At 41.6% G+C, this 20,231-nt stretch overlaps 1 protein-coding gene across 1 annotated transcript in view; it reads right to left on the reverse strand.

The window, feature by feature from the left end:
- The window catches only part of LOC130148743 (sodium channel protein type 5 subunit alpha-like), a 215,420-nt gene that overhangs the window by 171,004 nt on the left and 24,185 nt on the right, over window positions 1-20,231 (reverse strand). The window contains exons 2-3 of the mRNA XM_056337668.1: window positions 4,214-4,532; window positions 2,377-2,495 (exon numbers count right to left, since the gene is read on the reverse strand). Of these exons, the coding sequence (XP_056193643.1) occupies window positions 2,377-2,495; window positions 4,214-4,480 (386 nt within the window). The 5' untranslated portion in view covers window positions 4,481-4,532. The remainder of the gene's footprint in view (window positions 1-2,376; window positions 2,496-4,213; window positions 4,533-20,231) is intronic.

Genomic DNA, 20,231 nt, shown 5'->3' on the forward strand with positions numbered 1-20,231 from the left:
AAATGCCTAGAAGAGATTTAGGGATATGTTGTTAATTGGAATAGTTTATATTACTAGGAGAATGTGGATGTTTTTAACATTGGAAGGGTGTATTTTCGAATGTCTAGACTAATCCAGGATGAGCAGGGAACATACAGGATCTACCCTGCCTGAAGTCTCAGAGGGAGAACTCCATATACAGCTACTTAGCCAAGAAATGTGACCCCCACAGATTCTATGTAGGATGATTTTACTCTGTGCTCTCTATTCTGCTCTACTATTGGCCTTCACAGTACATTCAATGACCCGAAATGGAAATATGGCATCTACTAAAGAAGTTACTTCAGATACTTACGTGACAGGGCACCATTTGCTAATGCTCTTTTTTGGCTTTTGCCCTGGGGAAAATAAAGATTGCTTGATTACACTCACACCAGACAATAGATCTGGTTCCCAGATTCATGCCTGTGACATTATCTGCTTGAGTACTTGCCGATTCAGGCTCCTTTCTGCCTGGGATACTGGCTGCCTGCTCAGCCAACTGGCCTTTGTGTTTCAGGTAGGTGTGAAAGATCCTTATTGACAGAAAACAAACCAGTGCCTAATGCAGGAACTTCAGGGCAGTTTCACTAGGACTGGAGCTGTTGCCTCCTGCCTGTGCTGGCCAAAGATCGTTGGATTTCCTGACATTATCAGCGCAAGGTGCTAACTTGGGTCTTTCTGGGACTAAAATGCTATTTTCATTGTGACCTTCCACTCCAAATTTTTACACTTATCTGACCACATTTCTGTTCCCAACTTATCTTTCAAATTCACTCATCTGCCGTCTTTATCCTTGGAAGCAATGTGAGGAGGATTTCTTGCATACTTCTCTTTTGGCTGACTGCTACCAAGGGCACGTAGTTTCTGTGTATTACACATACCTGTGACCTCTTGGCTTCATTAGCTGGTGTAGAAAAAAGTCAGCAGAAGACAGAATAGGCCTTCAAAGCTGGAGGCAATATTCACACATGCAGGTTTTTTTCTAAGAAGTTAAAATTTTCAGGTTCTTTTAGCCATACCTGTGCAAATTTGTTGACCCCAATTAACTTCAGCAAGGCTGTGCTGATGTAACTGTACCTAATAAACACTGTTGGGCTCTGGGTATGCAGCAGCACATGTTGCTTGCATGTATAATCTGATCCATAAGCAAATCTCTCTGCAAAATTCTATGGTGTATTCTTAGTAACCATAATAATATCTTGCCTGATATCACATATTCATTTTTGCATAGAAGTATTGTAACTAGAAGCTTTACCTGCTTTTCCTCTTGCTAGAATATCTATATCCTCACTTCTTTTCTTCTCACTGTATGGACAACCACTGGTAATCTGGTTACTTTCCCTATATTTTTTTTCCTGAAATTTGATAGTAAGCCAATAATTCTAAGATGCTACCTGCTTAGTATTTATTAGTTCTCTGTGGTGGACATGAGCATTGCAGGTGAGGGATTTCCATCACTAAAACATTATGCGATCATCACAGCAGCATGTGGAACCTTTGAATTACCACTGCCAGGTCCCCCATGCACACCATACAGAAAGCAGGCAACTCATGAAAAAGGATGTGTTTTTAGTAATGTTCACACAAAGCTGAACATTTGGGTCAGTTTGGTCTTCCAGAGAGATGTGACGATGTCAGAATATAATGTTTTTGTAGCTGTGTTAAAAAAACAAGCCAAAACCAACCACTGCAGCCTATCTTGCGTGACTTCAGAACTAGGGCTAGGGGAAATCAGGCATCACCCTTTCATTGAAAGGTCCAGCAGGCCAACCTGTGCTTTCATTCCTAGCTGGCTAACACATTGCAATAAGCAAACTTAAAAAAAAATAAATGCAACAAACCAGTTTTTTGCAAGTTCTGTTTCAGGAGAGCAAAAAGATTCAGTTCTGAGGCAGTACAAAAATAAATTGCGTCTTCATATGGTGTCACAGAGTCTCATGGGAGAGGGTGCTTAAATGCTCAGTAGTAAAGCTCTCCATCAGTGCAGAGTTCCCCAGGTATGCACCAGCCTCCTGGCTCCCTTCCTTTGTAAGGTACTACACCCAGTTTCTTCCACTGACTCTTTACTAAACATGACCAGGCCCTTCACACCTTCTAATCTTGAGTAAACTCACCAGACTCTCCAGCACACTTCACATTGTCTGATGCCAGCAGTATAATATCATCCTTTTCATAGCTCACATAACAATATAAAACTGAACAAACCAAAAATCCAAGCGTATTTCTGCTTGTGCAAGCAAATTCAGCCAAAAGACTTAAAACAGCTTAATGAAACAAAATGGTTTCTGACTTCCATCCATCTGTGTTTAAAAATCATATAAAATACATGAGGAGGGAAATCAACAGAAAGGATATGAATGTACCAAAATTTTAATTGCTGCTCTTCTGATTGGATGGAAAGGACTAAGTACATACAAGGCAGGAGTGGCACTAAATCGAAAGATTGTCTTCCCTTTGTTCAGTACTATAAATGTCTGGAAAACAAAATAGAAAATGAGAACATTCAGTATCTGCATTGATGATCAGCTTTTCCCAGCCCACATCCCTTTGGGAAAATCCTGCCAGTATCCCATACTTCCTCTCCACTCCCTCCTAAGACCCACAAATTCCTTTCACTCAGCGAAGAGTTTAGTCCAAGAGCCTCCCAGTAGAGCCATTGCCAGTTCTATTGCAATACCCCAACTATTTTTTCTTCCTTCATCCTTACAGGGTCCTTTGCCAACACCTCCATCACGGGGCTGGGAAGAGAGAGGAATCAACTGTAAAAATAAAAAACAACCTGGAGACTAAGATGTGGTGGAGAGACTTTTATGATGCTCTTCTTTCCAGCCACTGGCAACCTTGCTATGTTGTTACTCCATCTTCTCTGCCTTGAGTGCTTTGTTGCTCTCAGTTGATCTCTTTTGTCTCACCAAGTAAGAAGCTGCATGCGGCGCAGCTCCACAGCAGGATCTGACCCCCGCACTGGGGCACTGTCATTGTACTCAGGTTAATACGGGCAGAGGAAACGATACTGTGAGTTATCTTGAATCCAAAGCAAAGGTGAATTGGATGCTGGCCCAATTTACAGAGCTCTGAAGGTGCCCCACAGTGCAAAGACAAATGAATATTCACTCTGAGACAGGATCAGGAGACCCAATAGATCAACTCTAAGCTACTCACCCACCTTAAGTCTAAGACCTTCATGACACTAAAATTGCAAATCTATATCCTGTTGCTTGTGCCCGGGGATAGTAGGCAAATTGAAAGGTAAATTAATTCTGGCCCTTCCAGGTAAGTAATTTATTTGTCTTTATCCATTTAACTTTTATTCTGTAGTTCTTGCACTTGTTCCTACACCGTTCTAATAGGAGTAGCACTGCGGTCATATTAATTCATTGTTTACAGGAAATAGCATAGCCCAAAATCAGGAACAGGAACATGAAAGAACTGGAAGCTGCCTAAAAATACACTGTGCTTCCAAGCCTTATTTTGTCCTCCATTTTGCAAATGTTTGGAAAGGGGAACGAACTGTAGTAAGCAACCAGCCCAGCTCTGCTGTCAACAGCCTTTTGACAGAAGCTGTTTGCACTGTTGTGGCTTTAGTCCAGCCTACACGTGATTCCTCATCAGGTGATCTCGCTTTGGGACAAAGCTTACCCTTCTGCACAGTGCCAGCATTGCACATGCTACTCACATCTCCCTTCGGCTCTATTTTGGTCCTCTTAAAGGGAATTGAACTATCCCCCAGCAGGAAAAGAACTGCTGCTCTCCAGGAACGGTTGTGGAGGTGTCTCCTGCTCTTGTGCAGAGTGCTAGCACAAGACTCAAGTCACCCAGAAGCCCTTAACATTAAGGGGCTTAAGTGATAAACAACAGAACTGTGAAGGGTCAAGGCTCATGCAGAAGGCAAGGTAGGGTCGATAAAAACCTCTGGCTTAATTTAACTCAGCTACTGCTCTGCTTTTTTCAGACACTGCATATTCATACCCAGAGTTATCTGAAAACACCCAAGTTTTAATTATGCTTTTTATCCCTCTTTGCCCTCCTGCTTAGATGTTTTCTGGGAGCCCTGCTCATGCCAAAAGTCTGATCCTTTATCTGGAAAAAAATATTTTTACTGGCTGCAGAAAGATAAAAAAACAGAGCCCCCAGAAGAGAGGCAGCGTTTATGCTTTGGCAAGAGGAAGGAAGCAGGCTGGCTGGCGCTCACCTTACGATCATTGTAGAAAGGATCAACGTCCTCCAGTGGCTCCCCAATGAGCTCCGGAGGAACAGTCCCATAGATATCAGGCAGCTTCTTGCAAGCTTGCAAATCAAACTGAGGCTGAGGTTTCTCTTCTTCACCCAGCTGCTCTCTGTATTCCTGCTTTGCATTCCTTGCAAGCTTCTCCGCAATTCGTTTCTCAATAGCAGCCAAGGATTCAGGCGTGAACCGGTGGAAGCTGTTAGTACCCGGTGGTAACAAGAAGTCAGCCATCTTTTCATCCTGCTTTGTCTTTACTGGTCTTTACTCCTAGTAGTGGAAACAGCTGAAAAAAAAAGTACCAAAGGTTAGTAACAGGAGCAAAGTAAGATGAACAAAGCCATCAGAATGAAAAAAAATAAATAACTTGTAGGCTATCTACTATCAGGAAACCCTTTATCTATTTTTATGTGGTTAGCAGAACATCAAGGAAAGCAGAAATGGCTGAAACTGTAATTTCAATTAGAAATCACTCATGATCAGAGCTAAAAAACCTTTGTAGATAGACTGTGGAGTATTCCTAAGTTTTTTCTGTCACTTGGGATCCTAAATCCAAACTAAGGAGTAACTTAGATTCATACAAGCTTAAGTTTCATTGGAAGCCACAGGGAATTGGATTCCTAACTCATTTTTGAAAATGCAGCTCTGGGAGTGGGTGAAAAATGTGCCTAAGTTTACTGCAGGGCAGACTTAAATCAGCCGATCTCTGTCCATATAATGCAAACTCTAAAAATGCCCCAGCTGTTCTATTCCAAATTTAAAGAGTGAAGGGTCAAGTTCAGATTCTTAAATCACATAGAAATTCTTCATAATCTCTGTCTTAGGCTTCTGCAACATAATTTTTATTTTCCTTTGGGGTAGGAAATAGCATCTTCAAGACATCTGTCATAACTTTTGAGCATTTTCTTCTCCACACCCTAATATCTGAAGGATGTTGGAAGCCCAAATGTGCCTGGCAAAGCCCGACCTTCACGAGAGCAATCCAAGCTTCTGAGATGCTGAATAGCCACAGCTGCCAGTTCATCACATCTGGAAAGGAGGCTCCTTCCATCCAAAACCAGTTTGAACATCTAACCCAAACCTGTGAGGTGTGACCATCTTGAGTTGATGGTGCTTCACCGTTAACACTTCCAGTCCCTGCCTGCATGAAAACAAGAATTGCCACATTGCTTCAACTTACGCGAATAAAGCCAAGCGTGAAAAATACCGCAGAACAAAAAGCTTTCTTGTATCTGCACTAAACAACATGGATAGCTGTGAAAATTAATGTAAAACTACTGTTTGGAAAGGGATGAAGCTTATCCCTGTTCTAGTAGCCTGCACTAATCCATCCAAGTTCACAGAAGCTGCATTTTGCAATTTAATAGTGACTTTGTGGCACGTTTTTCCAGCAAAAGAAATCCACACTACATAACAATTAAAACTCATTTCACAGAAGAAACACAGTCCTTGCTTTTTTTACCACCACCAGACCATTCATACCAAATCAGAATATAAGCTGATGACAAACAAAATAGTAGATTTTGAGGTGGGCTACCCGATTGCATTTGTCGACGCGTGCAGGATACAAACCTTTGTTCAGCCGCAATTGTTGTTTTCTGCTTTCAGATGGTATTTGTCTATTTACAGGGGATAGTTCCAGATAGTTTGCTTCTATTAGGCTCTGTGATGACAGCATTTTTGTTAGCAAACACGACTTTAACTGGACTCTGCATGACAAATAGCATATTTATTGACTCAATTTATTTGAGTAAAGTACTCTTTCAAATAACTACTGTTTTTCCTATTCTGAATTCGTTTTAAAATGAATTCATTAAATTGTCATTGATCACAGCCTATCATACAGGAATGATTTACTGGAGCTTGTACATTATACTCTGCATCCCTGCTTGTTTGAACAAGCAGGGCTAAAATGAATTAGCCTTCCTGGAGTTTGAGTATTCTGACATTCTCCTTTATATTTATTGTCTTTATTCCTTTCCCCTCACCCCCCACATCATTTGCTTTATCCCCTTCCTCCTGAAAAACAGGAAATTTGAAGCTTTCCCACAAACTGAGTTTTCTTATGCTTGACGCTTTATGACTCAGCACCAGTGCAAGCGAATAGAATTTTGTTTTCTGTACTTTACAACAGTACAGGTGACCAGAGAATTCTGAGTTTTTTGTCACTTCCAGTTTTGTTTCTTCACAGTGAAACCTGTCTCAGTGCTGAAGGGGCCAACAAAAATGATCAGTACTACTGGCAGGGCACAGACTAGGTCTCTCAACTGAGAGGAAATCATTGCAGGCTGGTAGTTGAGGTCCAGATAATTATGAATGCTGTGAAGATGGCAAATGAGGAATGATAGTTTGCTCTTTCTTATCATACAAGAATGGTGAAGTTTAATGTGAAATCACAGAGCAGCAGGTCTGAAACAACACCAGACCCACTTTGCACAAGGTGCAAGGTTATCCTGGCTGTGTTGGCTGCACATGGCAAGAGTTCACAAAGCCACAAGACAAATCCAAGGGTGGAAGGTCCATTAATGGTTTTAAACACCAAGGTGCCATCTCTGACTGAGAAAATCCCTCAGCCGCAGAACATGGGTGCGTGCAAGAAAGACTGCTTAGGTTTGCCCTATTTTCACACTCTTCCTAGGCTATCAGTCTGGAGAAACCTGACGTCTGACCTGATGTACTTTTGTCCTTACGTAGCACTAATGCAGACACAAGACAGCCTGCGCTGCCTTGGCCAAGGGCTTGATCTGCTGCCGACCCTGCGGCCAGGCTCAGCTTGTGCAGATGTGGAAGTGCAGAGAAGCAAAGTCAGTACCATACAGCTGCAGGTGCTCGAGATCTGCATCGCGCCCACCACCTGCTTCCAGCACTACAGAGCACGGGCTGAGTGACTACCTGTAACCTACCCAGACATTCCCTCTGCTGGAAAACTGGTGGCAGCCACCTCTGCACCACCTTCTCCATAAAGCCAAACAGAGATGGTGGAAGTACTTTACTGAGTTGGTAAGAGAAGGTGTGGAATGTCTTTCCTAAGTGCTGCAGTTTGCTTGATCACAGAAACTGAATCTTTACTAGAATATTCAGCATCCCCTCCTCAGACTTCCTTAAAGACTTCTGAAAGAAAGCATTCTGGGCAACAGAACTCGTCAAAATTAAAAAAAAAAAAAACACCAAAAACAAACACAAACAAACTAGGGGATGGTGAGAGAGATGAAATAGCCAGAAAAATGTAATCAAAATGAGGTTTTAATTATTTTTTCTTTAAAAAGGGAATTAGTTTTTGTTTAAAGCTCTCTCTTATTAGAAAACTGAATCAATTTCAGACTGGTCAAAACCAGATCTTTTCAATTTTATCTGCAAATTCCAGAAAGGTAGCTGCCTAGGAACAACTGGAAAATCCTACACAAAGGTCATTAGAACTTTGACTACTCTTTTATTTACTTTTCCCTAAGAAAATTACATTTTCCAGCATCCTTACATTGCAAAATCTTGACATGTTTTATCTTCATAATGTGTATAAGTTAAAGTTCCAGATTTTAACATCTGTATATATTTAGCCTAATTCTTTTTTAATTCCATACGCTTTCAGGAAATGGACAAGATAATTTTGTCGGTCTTTTCTATGCCTAATTTCTTTTAATCTATGAATTGCAAACATTTCTACAAATAGCCAGGGTTAGCCCAGATGTTTCTTAAAAGGGTGAGAAAGCACCACTACTTAAAAAGGGAAATCATCAATGACTGAACCAAAGAGCTGGAATGCCATTTCTTAAGAGATAATAGCTGTTGTGACTCACATTTTTACAATATGAGCCTAAATTTTTCCATTCCTCTCAGGCATATTTTTGAAGTACAAGGCTTCAAACACATTATTTCTGTGATATCACCATGCACAGAATGAACATTTCCCTCTTGCTTTGTCAGTTAACATCGGTTCTTGCTGATAAAAATGTACTGGTTATGTAAACAAAATGTGCATATGAAAATAAAGCCCCAAGATGCATATTTTCTATGGTATGGCAAGAAGTGAGAACGCTACAAACAAATAAGACATTGCTAGTGCCTGTATTTATTCAGAAAGATAAATGCTGTTTTCCATTACAGTTTTACCTTTACTGTCATAGGCTTCAGCCGCTCCAGCTGAGAAGACCTTTCAGGTTCTCAGAACATGGCCTGTATGCCCTACAAGCCTTTCCCCGTGTCCCCGTGGGTGAGGGACCATCACCCAGAAGGCCACTTTGGGCACTAGGTTACCTGCAGGGGTGTATGTACAGGGAAAGTGGGTCCTGCTCATCTCCAGTAGCTGCCCTCCTGCTTTTGCATGGCCTTTGCAGTCACAAACCACCACCTTAGCACCTACCACCTTATTGTGGCCCAAGATGATGACGTGAGCCAGCAGGGAGGTCCCACCCCCCAGAAGAAACAGGGAAAGCAGAGGGTGAGGTCCTTGCTGTGCACTACACCTGGTTGGACACTGTCTCCAGAGAAGTCACGGATTCTTGCACCTCCGTCTCCTGCTTGCACAACGGCACAGGAGTCTTGCCTGGCATAGCATCAAAGACGTGCGCGCATATATTTCAGACACTCAGCAATGATAATAAAGGAGCCAAGCTTGAACATCAACAATGTGAAAGGGGTGATCACAGCTTAAAGGTTAGGTACCTCAGACGTGCTCGTCCTGAGTAGGATTGTATTCATTTAACCCTACTGACTTCCATAATGCTGCTCAAAGAAGCTGCTGCTGACCATGGGCTGGGGAGACGGACAGTAGCCCGTGACAGCAGGTATCTTTCCACTGCGGCTCTACTAGACTTAAATCTTACAAAATAACAATCAGGAGCCCTAAATTCTTTGGTTTAAGAAATGTTTGTGACTAAATATAGACTTTGCATTCCTAACTGCTGTGGTAGCAAAAACAGCCATAAGGATGGGTTTCTTTTAAGTGTTTGAGACTACATGGAGCACGGTCATCATTCACCCCCCACCCCCCCCATCTTTTCCATATAATCTCTTTGGCATTTTCCTTTGACCTGCAAAGCACAGCAAAACATGAAGATAATAGGCTAGGGAGATAAAGAACATAACAATGACACATATAATTTAATGTCACTGGCCTAGATTCACAAATTCTTATGCATAAATTTACACATATGCACAAACATTTTACCATATTTTAAAAGACTGCAAGGTGACATGGGATTGCATGGAAGTTTTATTCCAGCCAAGAAGTAATGGCTTCATGAAGAACTCCTGTTTTTAATTAAGATCAAATAAAGACCTTCTACACAAAGATACATAAAGATCAAGAGGCTAAAGGAGTCTAGGTGACTTAGTCTTCATAATTTTACTGATAATCAACAGGCAACCTTTGGAGACTTATTTCACTTATATTTATACCACACTTCACATTCCACAGCTAGGTGGTGTCATGGGAAATTTTCTTTTAAATGAAAAATTTCATTTGCTGTTAATATGCACGCTGAGGGTCTGTGAGCTCACATCAGTAGAAGGGTGAAGTGAATAATACAGTCCTTGAAATTTTACACAGCACATTCATTACTTCTGCTTAAACTGATATCTGGTTTGTTTCTTTTTTCCAACAGGCATAATTTTGTCAAGACCATAAATAATTATTTTTTTGTAGCGCACGTTCCTAACACATATAATCAGCCACATCTCCAGCTGGCGTAAATCAGCACAGCTCTACCCATCTCAAGGAAGTCACAGCAGCTGGGGAAGCGATCTGTTAGGACCAGAAATATTCAGATAGAAATGCTCTCTTGAAAGACAGTACATTCACACCAGAGCACGAACACCAGAAAGCGTGTAATTGAGGCTTTAAAGAATGGCCTAGAAGGTAACAAAGCTTGCAGGGAGCTGGAAAACCCTGGGTTTATTTGCAACACATGAAGGCGATCTGCAAATGCTTCTTTACCCAGAGACACCTTGTTGGGTAAGCTCAGAGTTGAAGGTGCAAAAAGGGGTGCTGGAGACATCAACACCTGCCGGGGACCAAGCAGGCTCCTGTGGCTGGCCCACAGGGGAAAGGTTTTGTATTCTACAAAAATCTGATGGAAACACTGTGATGTTTAGCTCTCAAAGGAGATCTCCTAGGAAAGGCACAGCATTGACATCAGCCCCAGACTGATGTGGGAGGAGCTGTGAGACAGTTCCTCTTGCTGCCCATGTCACAAGGCAAACCTGTGGGTTGACATGACACTGAATAACACAGACCTCCTAAAAGCAGCCCTGTTTGTTCGCCATGCATGCTGACTAAGGGCAGGCACACATAAGTAAGAGAACTCACTGCATTCACATCAGTGGGGAAAAAAAACAACACAAAATGTCCAAACCAAAATCTCAGAGTCACCAACCCACAAGCCTTTCCTCACAACCAGCAATGTCTACACTGTATCTTCTTTTAAATCCAGTTTAATGAGTTTTGCTGGCGTCTCTCTCATCAGAATCACGGCATTCTGACATTACCAATGACTTATTGATAAGATAAAGTCTTCAGAAAGCTAACATGTGTTACAAGGAAATGAATTCAGAAGATTTCATCCCGATATTGAAACAGTATTTGGGGATTACAAATGTTATGCCAAGAATTAAATGCTGGCACTAAGTCTTCTCTTATGATAAAATATATATTTTTAGTGAGCTAAAAATATTCTGCTTTCTTTGCAGGTGTTTTTATTTCAAATTATGCTGCAACCAAATGACATAAATAAGCAAGAGGGAAGCAGCACATTATAGTTACCAAAGCGCATCTCTATATTTTGCTGAAAATTATAATTCTCTGCACCCAACAGGTTTTCATGCCTATTTTAATTAACTAGAGATTGGCCTCAGTTATTTTACTATAAACTGCTCAGCCTTCAGATCCAGGGGAAAAATTATTCTCCTTTGCTACTCTGAACCAACAGAGCTTGCAAAGAGCTACCAAGAAAGAGGAATGTTTTCAGCTCAGGATGCAGTCACTAGTTTTTGAACAAGAAATAAGAAATCTACAGGAGAACTCCATGTTGTGCCAAATATAATATACACTGCTCACACCATTAGGTGGTTTGAATGCTCACATGAATAAAATATAACAAATCTGGTCCATTTTATTCACAGAGTGTTTTGTAAAGACATTCTAACGGATACAGGAAGTTGTAAAATGGATATTAAAATATGTTCTGAAGCCATTATGGGTTAGTTATCCTGCTGAAAGAAGGCAGGTTTTATGCTGGCCACCAAAAGCTTGGCTGCATGCTTCTAGGGGAGAGGGAGCCATGGCTGGAAAGCTGTCTGATGTATTACCCCAATGTTATAGGTAAGGCATCACTGATCCTCTCCTCCATTTAAGTTATGGAGACACATTTCATCAGCAGGGAAAACCAAGACTTATAAAAGCCATCACCAGAACTGGCATGCTCACATTAAAAAAAAATGTATGAAACTCTATAAGCAAAGCCAGGGCCTCTTTCACAATTTTAGCATTGAATTAAGAGGCAAACACGACGTAACAACTGAACTTCATTGCTAACCGTGAGCAGAGCAAAATAGGTTTTCCTTCTTTCAGGTGACAAAAAACAAAAAGAGGCCGAGGTGTAGGGCCAAGAAAATACTGGATGTGAAAGCTGGGAAAGACAGACTGAAGTCATGCAAAGTCAAGCAGTGGGAGGTGGCAGGTCCCCTCCCGCACCAGCAGATAGGCGAGGCAGCAGGTCCTGCCAAGTCTGCAGCATCAGCAGCACGCTGCTCCACAGCCACCATCCTTCACTGAACTCCACCCCATTCAGACTCCTACGGTACACCCAGCTTCCCATTCTTCTCCACCTCTATACCTTTCCTATTCATTAGCTGAGGAAACGATCGTATCCTCCCACCTACTTTATTCCAAGTCAACATAACCTTTCCACAAACCTCTCCCTGTCCACAGCGATAACCCTCAAGTGACACAGACATCAATCCCCTGTGATTTTGGCACAGCTACTTTATTCTCCTCTTTGTCCCACGCAATGCATCTCTGTCTATCATGGTGGGTTCCCCCGGACAAGGACACAGGGTCCCTCTTTGGTTTTGGATGGTGTGGGATGCTAATGGATCCCCAGCTACTGGCAGACATTTTCAGTGCTTTTGTAATAAAACACAAGGAGAAAAACAAAAAAGCACATTTTAGAAGTGCACTGGCAAAATTATCTTCCCTGGTAATGGAAGTGGAGCCTCACCCAGGGTAAATTGAACAGGGACCCTATCAGGGAATAGCTGGTTGCTGCTTGCTGGGGTATATTGAAGATTTGATTCATTATTTAGTGCACTGTAAATGTGACAATACTATTTGGATAAAGCTAGCGGATCTTCCACGCTGATGGAAGAGATTCCCCCCCCCCTGCCCCCGAGAGACAGAAAGAGATTACTGCTGTCCAAAGAGGAGGGATATTCTGCCCGTTTGCAATTGAAAACCGCCTGGGTTTGGTTGCCAAGTTTAGGAATCAGAGCTAAGGGCTTACATGGGCTCTGGGGGTGCAATCCTCAGCTCACGTCAGTCAAAGGGAATATTTTGTGTAACTGCAATAGGCAGTGGGTCAGACCCCTGGCGTCACAGAGACAGAATTATTTAATTTCTGTCATTCCTTTCAAATACATTTACTTCAGTGTCTCAGCGCAGCTTCATGGAAAAGACGCAATGGATGCTGGTGCCGACTGACAGCGGTTTGATTTGAATTACATAATGCTCTAAACCATTATGTAAATGAAGCTGACAGAAGCATGGAGGCAGAGAAGCCAGGGATTTTTCATTGGGTTTTTGCTTTTTTTTTTTTTTTTTTAATACCTAGTAGCCTTTAATGTTAGCACCAAGATTGCCGCCTTCTAGCTACTACATTTTGCTGGTAGGTTAGCTGGATTAAACTTTATTTCTCCTTATGCTAACTAAAACCTAAACTGCATCTAAGCAAATGATGGGGAGCATCTAAAGAGTGGTCAATGTGGATGATTTTAGAGGTGTATGAGTGAGTCACATTACCAGGAGTGGTTTTGGCTGTGTCCCACTGATGTCAATGAGACTCATGCTTTTGAGAACCCTGTGGCTCTCCTGAATATTTCCCTCCTTCTCCCCTGTATAATTTCCTCATCTTTTTTACATGGGAGAATTTTTCAGAGTAAATAACACATTGCACAAACAATTATTTTCCAAAAGTCATGACATTTTCTGTTAATTAGCAATAATATAATCATCCAAATAAAACTGCTGAGGACATTGCATTTACTAACAAGCTACATCCAAATATGCATTTGTGTCAACAACGCATGCTTGAGTGGTCGGTCATACTCAATTGGGCCTGAGGCACAGTGCACTGGAAGCATACAATAGTGGCCTAGTATCGCAAACCCTGTTGTGGCTTCTTGCTTAATTTAGCTTATGGGACCAAACAGTCAATGAGTAAACCAGAAAATAATACATCAAGTGGCCTGTGAAAGAGAAACATCTGATGATGGTATCAATGCAGGACATTTTCTAAATGGAAAATGCACTAGTTCCATAATCTGGGAACTTGTTTGCACTTCCTGAAAGAAAAAAAAAACACTATTCCTAAAAATAACTTTATTATTAGTAACAGCAGAGATAAACAGCAATTGCACCAAGAAATCATCTAATATCTTGACCTTAATCCCCTCCTATATCCAGGCTTCTTTCTGCACTGGACACCCACAATAATATACGAATACTGGGGGCAAGGTAAGAGCCACCAAATGACACTATGTCTAGGGTCCAAAAATGATACAGAAATGACTGTGCTGCCTCAACATTCAGATTTTTTCCCCCTTTTCCAAGACAATTTCAGCTGAAAATAAAAACATGACAAGAACATGAAAGGCTTTGGTCAGGTCTCCTAATTTTTAATCTGCCATGTACAGGGCTAATAATTCAAGTACTGCCTGCTCCTCTATACATTCACTTGAATCTTTATCCATCTTGCAGTATAGTTCCTCAGCTTAGATGGGTCAAATAAAGTATTGTAGAAAATTTTGGCTAAAAAAATATATGTATTAGATATGCAACTCTTGTGAAATAGCCTCATACTCAGGACAGAATGAATCCAATAAAATCTAGCTTCTCTGATGCATTCGAATAGAATAGCCAAACCAAAGAAATGCAGGATGTTAGATACGCAGGGAGAAGTAGACACTGTTAGGACATGAGTCATCTCTCCTGTTTTGCATGTCTACTTCACTGAGATAAAACTCTGCTTCAGACCCCAGTGAAGGTCCTGACAGTTCAGTCTGTGGGACACCTAAATTTAGGTGTTGATAGATACCTGTAGGTACCTGTGAACTGAGTGTCTATGCTTGCATGTCTGCATTTCTCTGACAGAGCAGGGGCACCTGGACTGAAATCTGTCCCCCCAAAATTCAAACCATTCTGGAATACGAGCTTTTCCTCTGCTCAATTCTTCTCAGACAAAAAGGGACCTGCTACCTGCAAATGCGTGGTGGTGAAGGGATGGAGTATGGGACTGTCCCACTCCAGCAAGTGGCAAACTTAATACTTCTACAACAGCTTTCCAGTGCCCACAATTTCTTCGCAACAAGAAGTATAGATCTTCAGTTTCAACAAATGGCATATGTTTAATTAGTTAATCACAACCACATTGTTCCCAGAAATATGATCACCCAGGTTATCCTGACACTCTCAGACTCACTATGGACTCACAAATCTGGAAAAAAAAATAATTCTGTCTTATATTTTCTTTCTGCAAATGAAAGGGATATTTGAGATCCAGACTATGCTGATACATGGGCAAAAGTTGTTTTGGGCTAGTGTTTTTAAAAGCACATTGAAATATGTGCTGGTGGCATCCATGAATCCTAGAGGACCACAACAAAACAACCCAAAAAAAGAGCTGAAAATGCACAATCATCCTAGTTCACAGCCAATTTCCTACTCACGTCTTGGGCTTGTCTTGCAGTTTATGTCAAAGCATATAGTGATTTTAAAAGCAGAACAAGTGGGATGGCACAGTTCCTCTCTTCCCACACAAATGTTTAGCCTGGCTCCAAAATATGCTTCCCTGACTCTATTTCCCTTCCAGAAATACTCCCAAAACTTGTAGTGCTAACTCCAGAAAAGCTGTTTGGAATCCCAGATCTTTCCTGCCCATCTTTACTGCCAGAGAGAGAAGAGAGAAATGTAAGGGGTTAAGAGGCAAATTTGGATGATATTTCACAGATTCCCCTCATCCATGTCTCCCGGATATATTTCACAGTCTCCAAGGGCCTAATAGCCATCCTTTACATAGGATGGTTGTGTATTAGGTCCCCTTTATCTAATAACTATCTATGGTGGGCTAATCCAGTCTGAGGAGGGGGGCGGTTAGAGAGCAGCTTGGTGGGCACCTGGCAGCCAGACAAGGCTAACCCATCCCACCATCCTTTGTGGAAACTGTGCTTGCTTACTCGATCTCCAAGTCAGTGAGCTGCAAAGAAGTTACAGATGATGTCCTGGTCACAGCAGACCAAATTGCAGCTTTGTACTGCAGCCTTGGGCTTCAGCATGAGTTCTCCTACCTCCCCTTTCCACACACCCCCTGAAGGGATGGAGCTGGCAAAAAGAGCTGTGTTAAATGCTGTCACAAAACACAAAAAAGCCTGTCAGCCAGCCCTTAGGTCCAAGCAAGAAGAACATCTTAGCTTGAAAGATCAGGCCATTAAAAGCATTACTGATCCTCTCAGTTCTTACAATTTATAATATTCCCAGATGAATCTAAATTAAACTGAAGATTCACATTAAGAATGTAATGGGAAATCCCACTCCACATACTTAACATTTACTCTCACAGTGGCTAACAAGAATAAGATAGTCCAGGACAGAGTTCTGTTGGTTTACCTTAACTCCTTCTCCTTACACACCCGAAGCAGAAACATCTCGGTGCCTGGTCTACTTGTATCTATTATTGCAGGTCTGTATGGCCTGACAGCACAGACATCACTGCATCCATTTCACTCTGTGCACACTGCAACGATCCCAAGAACTGGTGGTTTAAGTGTGCTTTGCTTTCTGCTGCCTGGTACAGGTAGGCAGCAGAGATACAGGTCCTGCTCTCCAAGTCCTTCTGATGTGGCTAGTGATGCCACCAGCTCTGGCCATCTCATACCTCACTCATCACCACCTACTCCCTGCCCTGGCAAACCCAGACTGGATTTGTCTTTCCAAAAATGCCTCCAGACCCAGTGCCAGGACTGTTCACCACGCTGACCCCGTTCCTTGCTTGTTCTCACACCTCTGTCTTCATTTGGAAGCTCTGACTTAAACTAACATGACTACAAACCAAATAGAAATGTTTTACTGCGCATGTCTAAAAATAGAATCACAATCATCTATGCTTCCGTTACTTTAAAACTAAATTTATCAAGAGATTATTCTTCCATGAGGTTTAGCACACGAGAAGTCTTATGTTTTAAAGTTCAATCATTTCACAGTTATTTATGAGCAGAAAATCTTACGGATTAATTTTATAAAGAAGCACAACCAGCTTGGGGATCAGATCTTCTTTTGGTGTAAATGGTCAGAATAATTCTGCAGCCCATCAAGACAGGTTTTGGCTTTTTTTTTTTTTTTTAATGTTGTTTGCCATGTTCACAGATAATGTGTAGCTGAGCACCAATACAATAAAATATAAGGGTAATAATTCTATTTCAGAAAAATCTTCCCAGTAACAGATAAGATGCCTATGACTGAATAAGGAGAAAGAAAAAACACATATATTTCACCTGTGGGGTTTTTTTTTTAGTTTAGTTTCTACACTAGACAGTTCTTTGAGTGCAATTGATTTTGTAGTTTCCTCTGTAGTTTCCAATTAATCATTCTCCCTCTTTGTGAAGACGTTTTACACAAAAACAGGAGACAGGAAAACATTTTAAAATAGGAAAATGTGCTTATAAAACCACAAGACTGGCATGGATACGCAGAAGCGCAGGTTCTGTATGAAGCCACCCTTTGGAGAGGGAAGGAGAGCAGTGCTGCCTGCCGTATGTAGCAGCTGACTGCAAATTTCCTATTGAAACTCTTTCTATAGAAAAATGCTTTTCCAATAGAGAAGCATTTTAGTAAAAATCATCTACTTTGAGATACAAATTTCTTTCTACAACAAAGAAGCCTCCAAACTGAAAAGGGAACAGATTTCTCAGAGAAAATAACTTTTTTCCTTTCTTTTCTTTTTTTTTTTTTTGGGGTGGTGGGGGGAGGGGGATACTTTCTCTCCAAGAATGATGGAAAACAGGCAAAAAATCACCCTAATCACATCTCGTTCCTGGTTCTCCCACTGTCTCAACAACTTTCTGCTTCTGTTTTTAAAGTATATGAAAAAATTTGGAACTTCAGATAGTCATTTTGGTCCCAGTATAAAAATGTATTTTAAAATTATTCAGGTTTGGCCAGACAAATGACATCTTTTCAAAACATCTATCAATAAATGGGACCATACCTATTCAAAACCATAAAAACATGCTTTTCTTTTAAAAATAATCATTAGAATCTCATCCAAGCATAAACCTTTTGACTGAGGACAAGGATCTTTTGGAGCTTTGAATGAGTAACAATGGGATTATTACAAAAATAAATAAAAGATGAGCAAGCTGCCACTTAAGCTATGGATTTCCCACTGCAACAGCTTCAAAACTTTCTTGAAACACAACAAATTAAAAAGAAAAGGGAGGCAGACGATAAGGCTCTGTCTAACTGATAGCATGAAAACATCAAGCACTTTGATTCAGATTAATAAATAATGACGGCGTGTTATCCAGGAAACAGTGCAATGCCAAGTCTGTTTGATCTCAGACCAACTGTTGGGTAAAAGTATTCTGAAACGCTCTCTTGGGCAAATGGGCCAGTTGCATCTCATCTCTGGGACTTTGATTATTTAAATGGGGGTTTTATTAAAAGAAGAAATGTCATCCTAGAAGAAATTTTATACCATATCACCTTCCTAAGGGCAAACTCAAGCTTTACTTCACTTATTTGGGAGGCTGGGGTAAGAGGAGTGGGGGAGCTCAGAGCATCCTCTGTTATTGCCCACCTACCTCCTAAATCAAGATGGAAGCAATGGGAAAAGAAGAAAAGAGGGAGACTTGTGAGCCCTGTCCCTTGCATTTCAGGACTGTCCCAGAAAAGCCAGGAAATCATCCTCCCTGCAGTTCCCATAGCAAGAGTTGCGAACCCCCAGGAGCATCTCTTCGTCCTCAGCCCTGCACAAGGAGCATTACTCTTATTTCATGGCTGGGAGCACATGTCAGCCTGGCTTAGGTGCACAGGGATGTTGAACATTCAGTGCCCCAACACACGGAGTGGACAACAATGTCCTCAGCACCCCTGGAGCCTTCTCCTAAGGTGGCTGCATGGCTGAGACGGCATGTGGTATGAGGAGGCTTTCTGGATGGACCAGCTAGAAAGTCTCCTCTGGCTCCAGCTGCCATATAACCCCTTCTGTTGCAAGCTGTGGCTCCAAGCCTGACTCCAACCCCTAAAGGACACCCCGAGGCTGACAGATGAGCTTATTGCAGTCCACTTTCAGACGGCAGAAATCGCTGCTTTCCCCCAGATCAGTCTGCCACAACCCACTTTATTTCCAAAGGAAAGTCCATCATCTTTCAGGCTAGCGCTCCCATTTCATACCCAACTCTTCTACAGCACAGTTCTCTCCCTGTCCTCGAAAATTACTAAAAAACCTCTAAGTTTACAAACATGCATTTCCCAGGCAGGTGCTTCTGGACCTGCTCACTTTTTTTCAGTATAGTCATTCCCCCCATGAAACACCCCACTGGACACATGGCTCTTTCCCTACCAAACAGGGCTTCAGCAGCCTGAGAGCTCAGCTGAAAAAAAACCCCAAGCACTAATGCAGGAAGCGTAAAGAGATCTGATAAATGCTCCAAAGCTTCATCTTCCAATAAACATATGAACTATAGCAACTGCCAAGAATTATGACTGCATGACATTACATCCAGCTCCTTGCTCTTATTAAAAAGTAAGCACGGGTACCCGATGTGCAGATGGGCAGTGCCACACAATCTGCTCTGCTCCACACTCTGTTTTAATGGATGCTCATAGGTGGTCACAAAGCCAAAGTTCTCATCTTAGCACGTGAACTCTGCAAACAGCTGCTTTTACGGTTTGCTGTGTTAAACGGCCTGAAGTGAGGGATTTGGGACTTTCTGTCCATTTTTGTATGCTCTGAAATGAGATGCCTTCCAGTCTCCTTCCTCCTACAGGGAATAGAACAGACACTGATCTCTAGTTTTAAATAGAGAAAGGCAATTTGCACATTTTTTGTAACTGAAACTTAATATTTTTGGAAAACACTGAACTGATGAGCTGCTTTTTGCCTGCAAAGCATGAGAAGTGACAACGTCAGATCTTCAGAAGAGTAGCAAGATCACCAAGATATGCGATGTTAAACTGGAGAGATCACATCTAGCAAGATGAGGATTGTTTCACATTCATAACCCCTGATTTGACAAAGTGTCAGTTTAGTAGGTATTGGCTGTATGGTTATCAAGATCTTTGTGTGATCACACTAGCAGCACTTGCCCTCAGTTCTCATAGCTAATAACAAAGAAATGATGTTTTGGAGACTGTTAACATTAAACTGATTTTAGTCTATCAAAAAATTTTGGCTCTATTAGCTGCAACCCTGAGCTGTAAGAAAAATATTCTGTGCCTTTTTAATAATAGTCCTGACCTATGTAACCTGAAATTTCCAAAACTACATCTGATCCAAGTGGGATAGGGGGGCAAAGAGGGATACTGAAAGAGCTGTAGGCAAGAAAAGTTTGAATTCGGCATCTTCTAAAAACACTGCCAAGTCTTAATGTGCTGCAGGGTCCACAATCAAGATGCACTGCCAGTGTCAAAGTTGCATCCCCCAGATTTCACTTCTGGAAATATACTTCAGTCTTGTTCACCCTCACTCTGAGTAGTAGCACTATGAGTCTTTGTTGAGAC

Source organism: Falco biarmicus, chromosome 4 (genome assembly GCF_023638135.1).
Source record: "Falco biarmicus isolate bFalBia1 chromosome 4, bFalBia1.pri, whole genome shotgun sequence".
Classification (NCBI taxonomy): domain Eukaryota; kingdom Metazoa; phylum Chordata; class Aves; order Falconiformes; family Falconidae; genus Falco; species Falco biarmicus.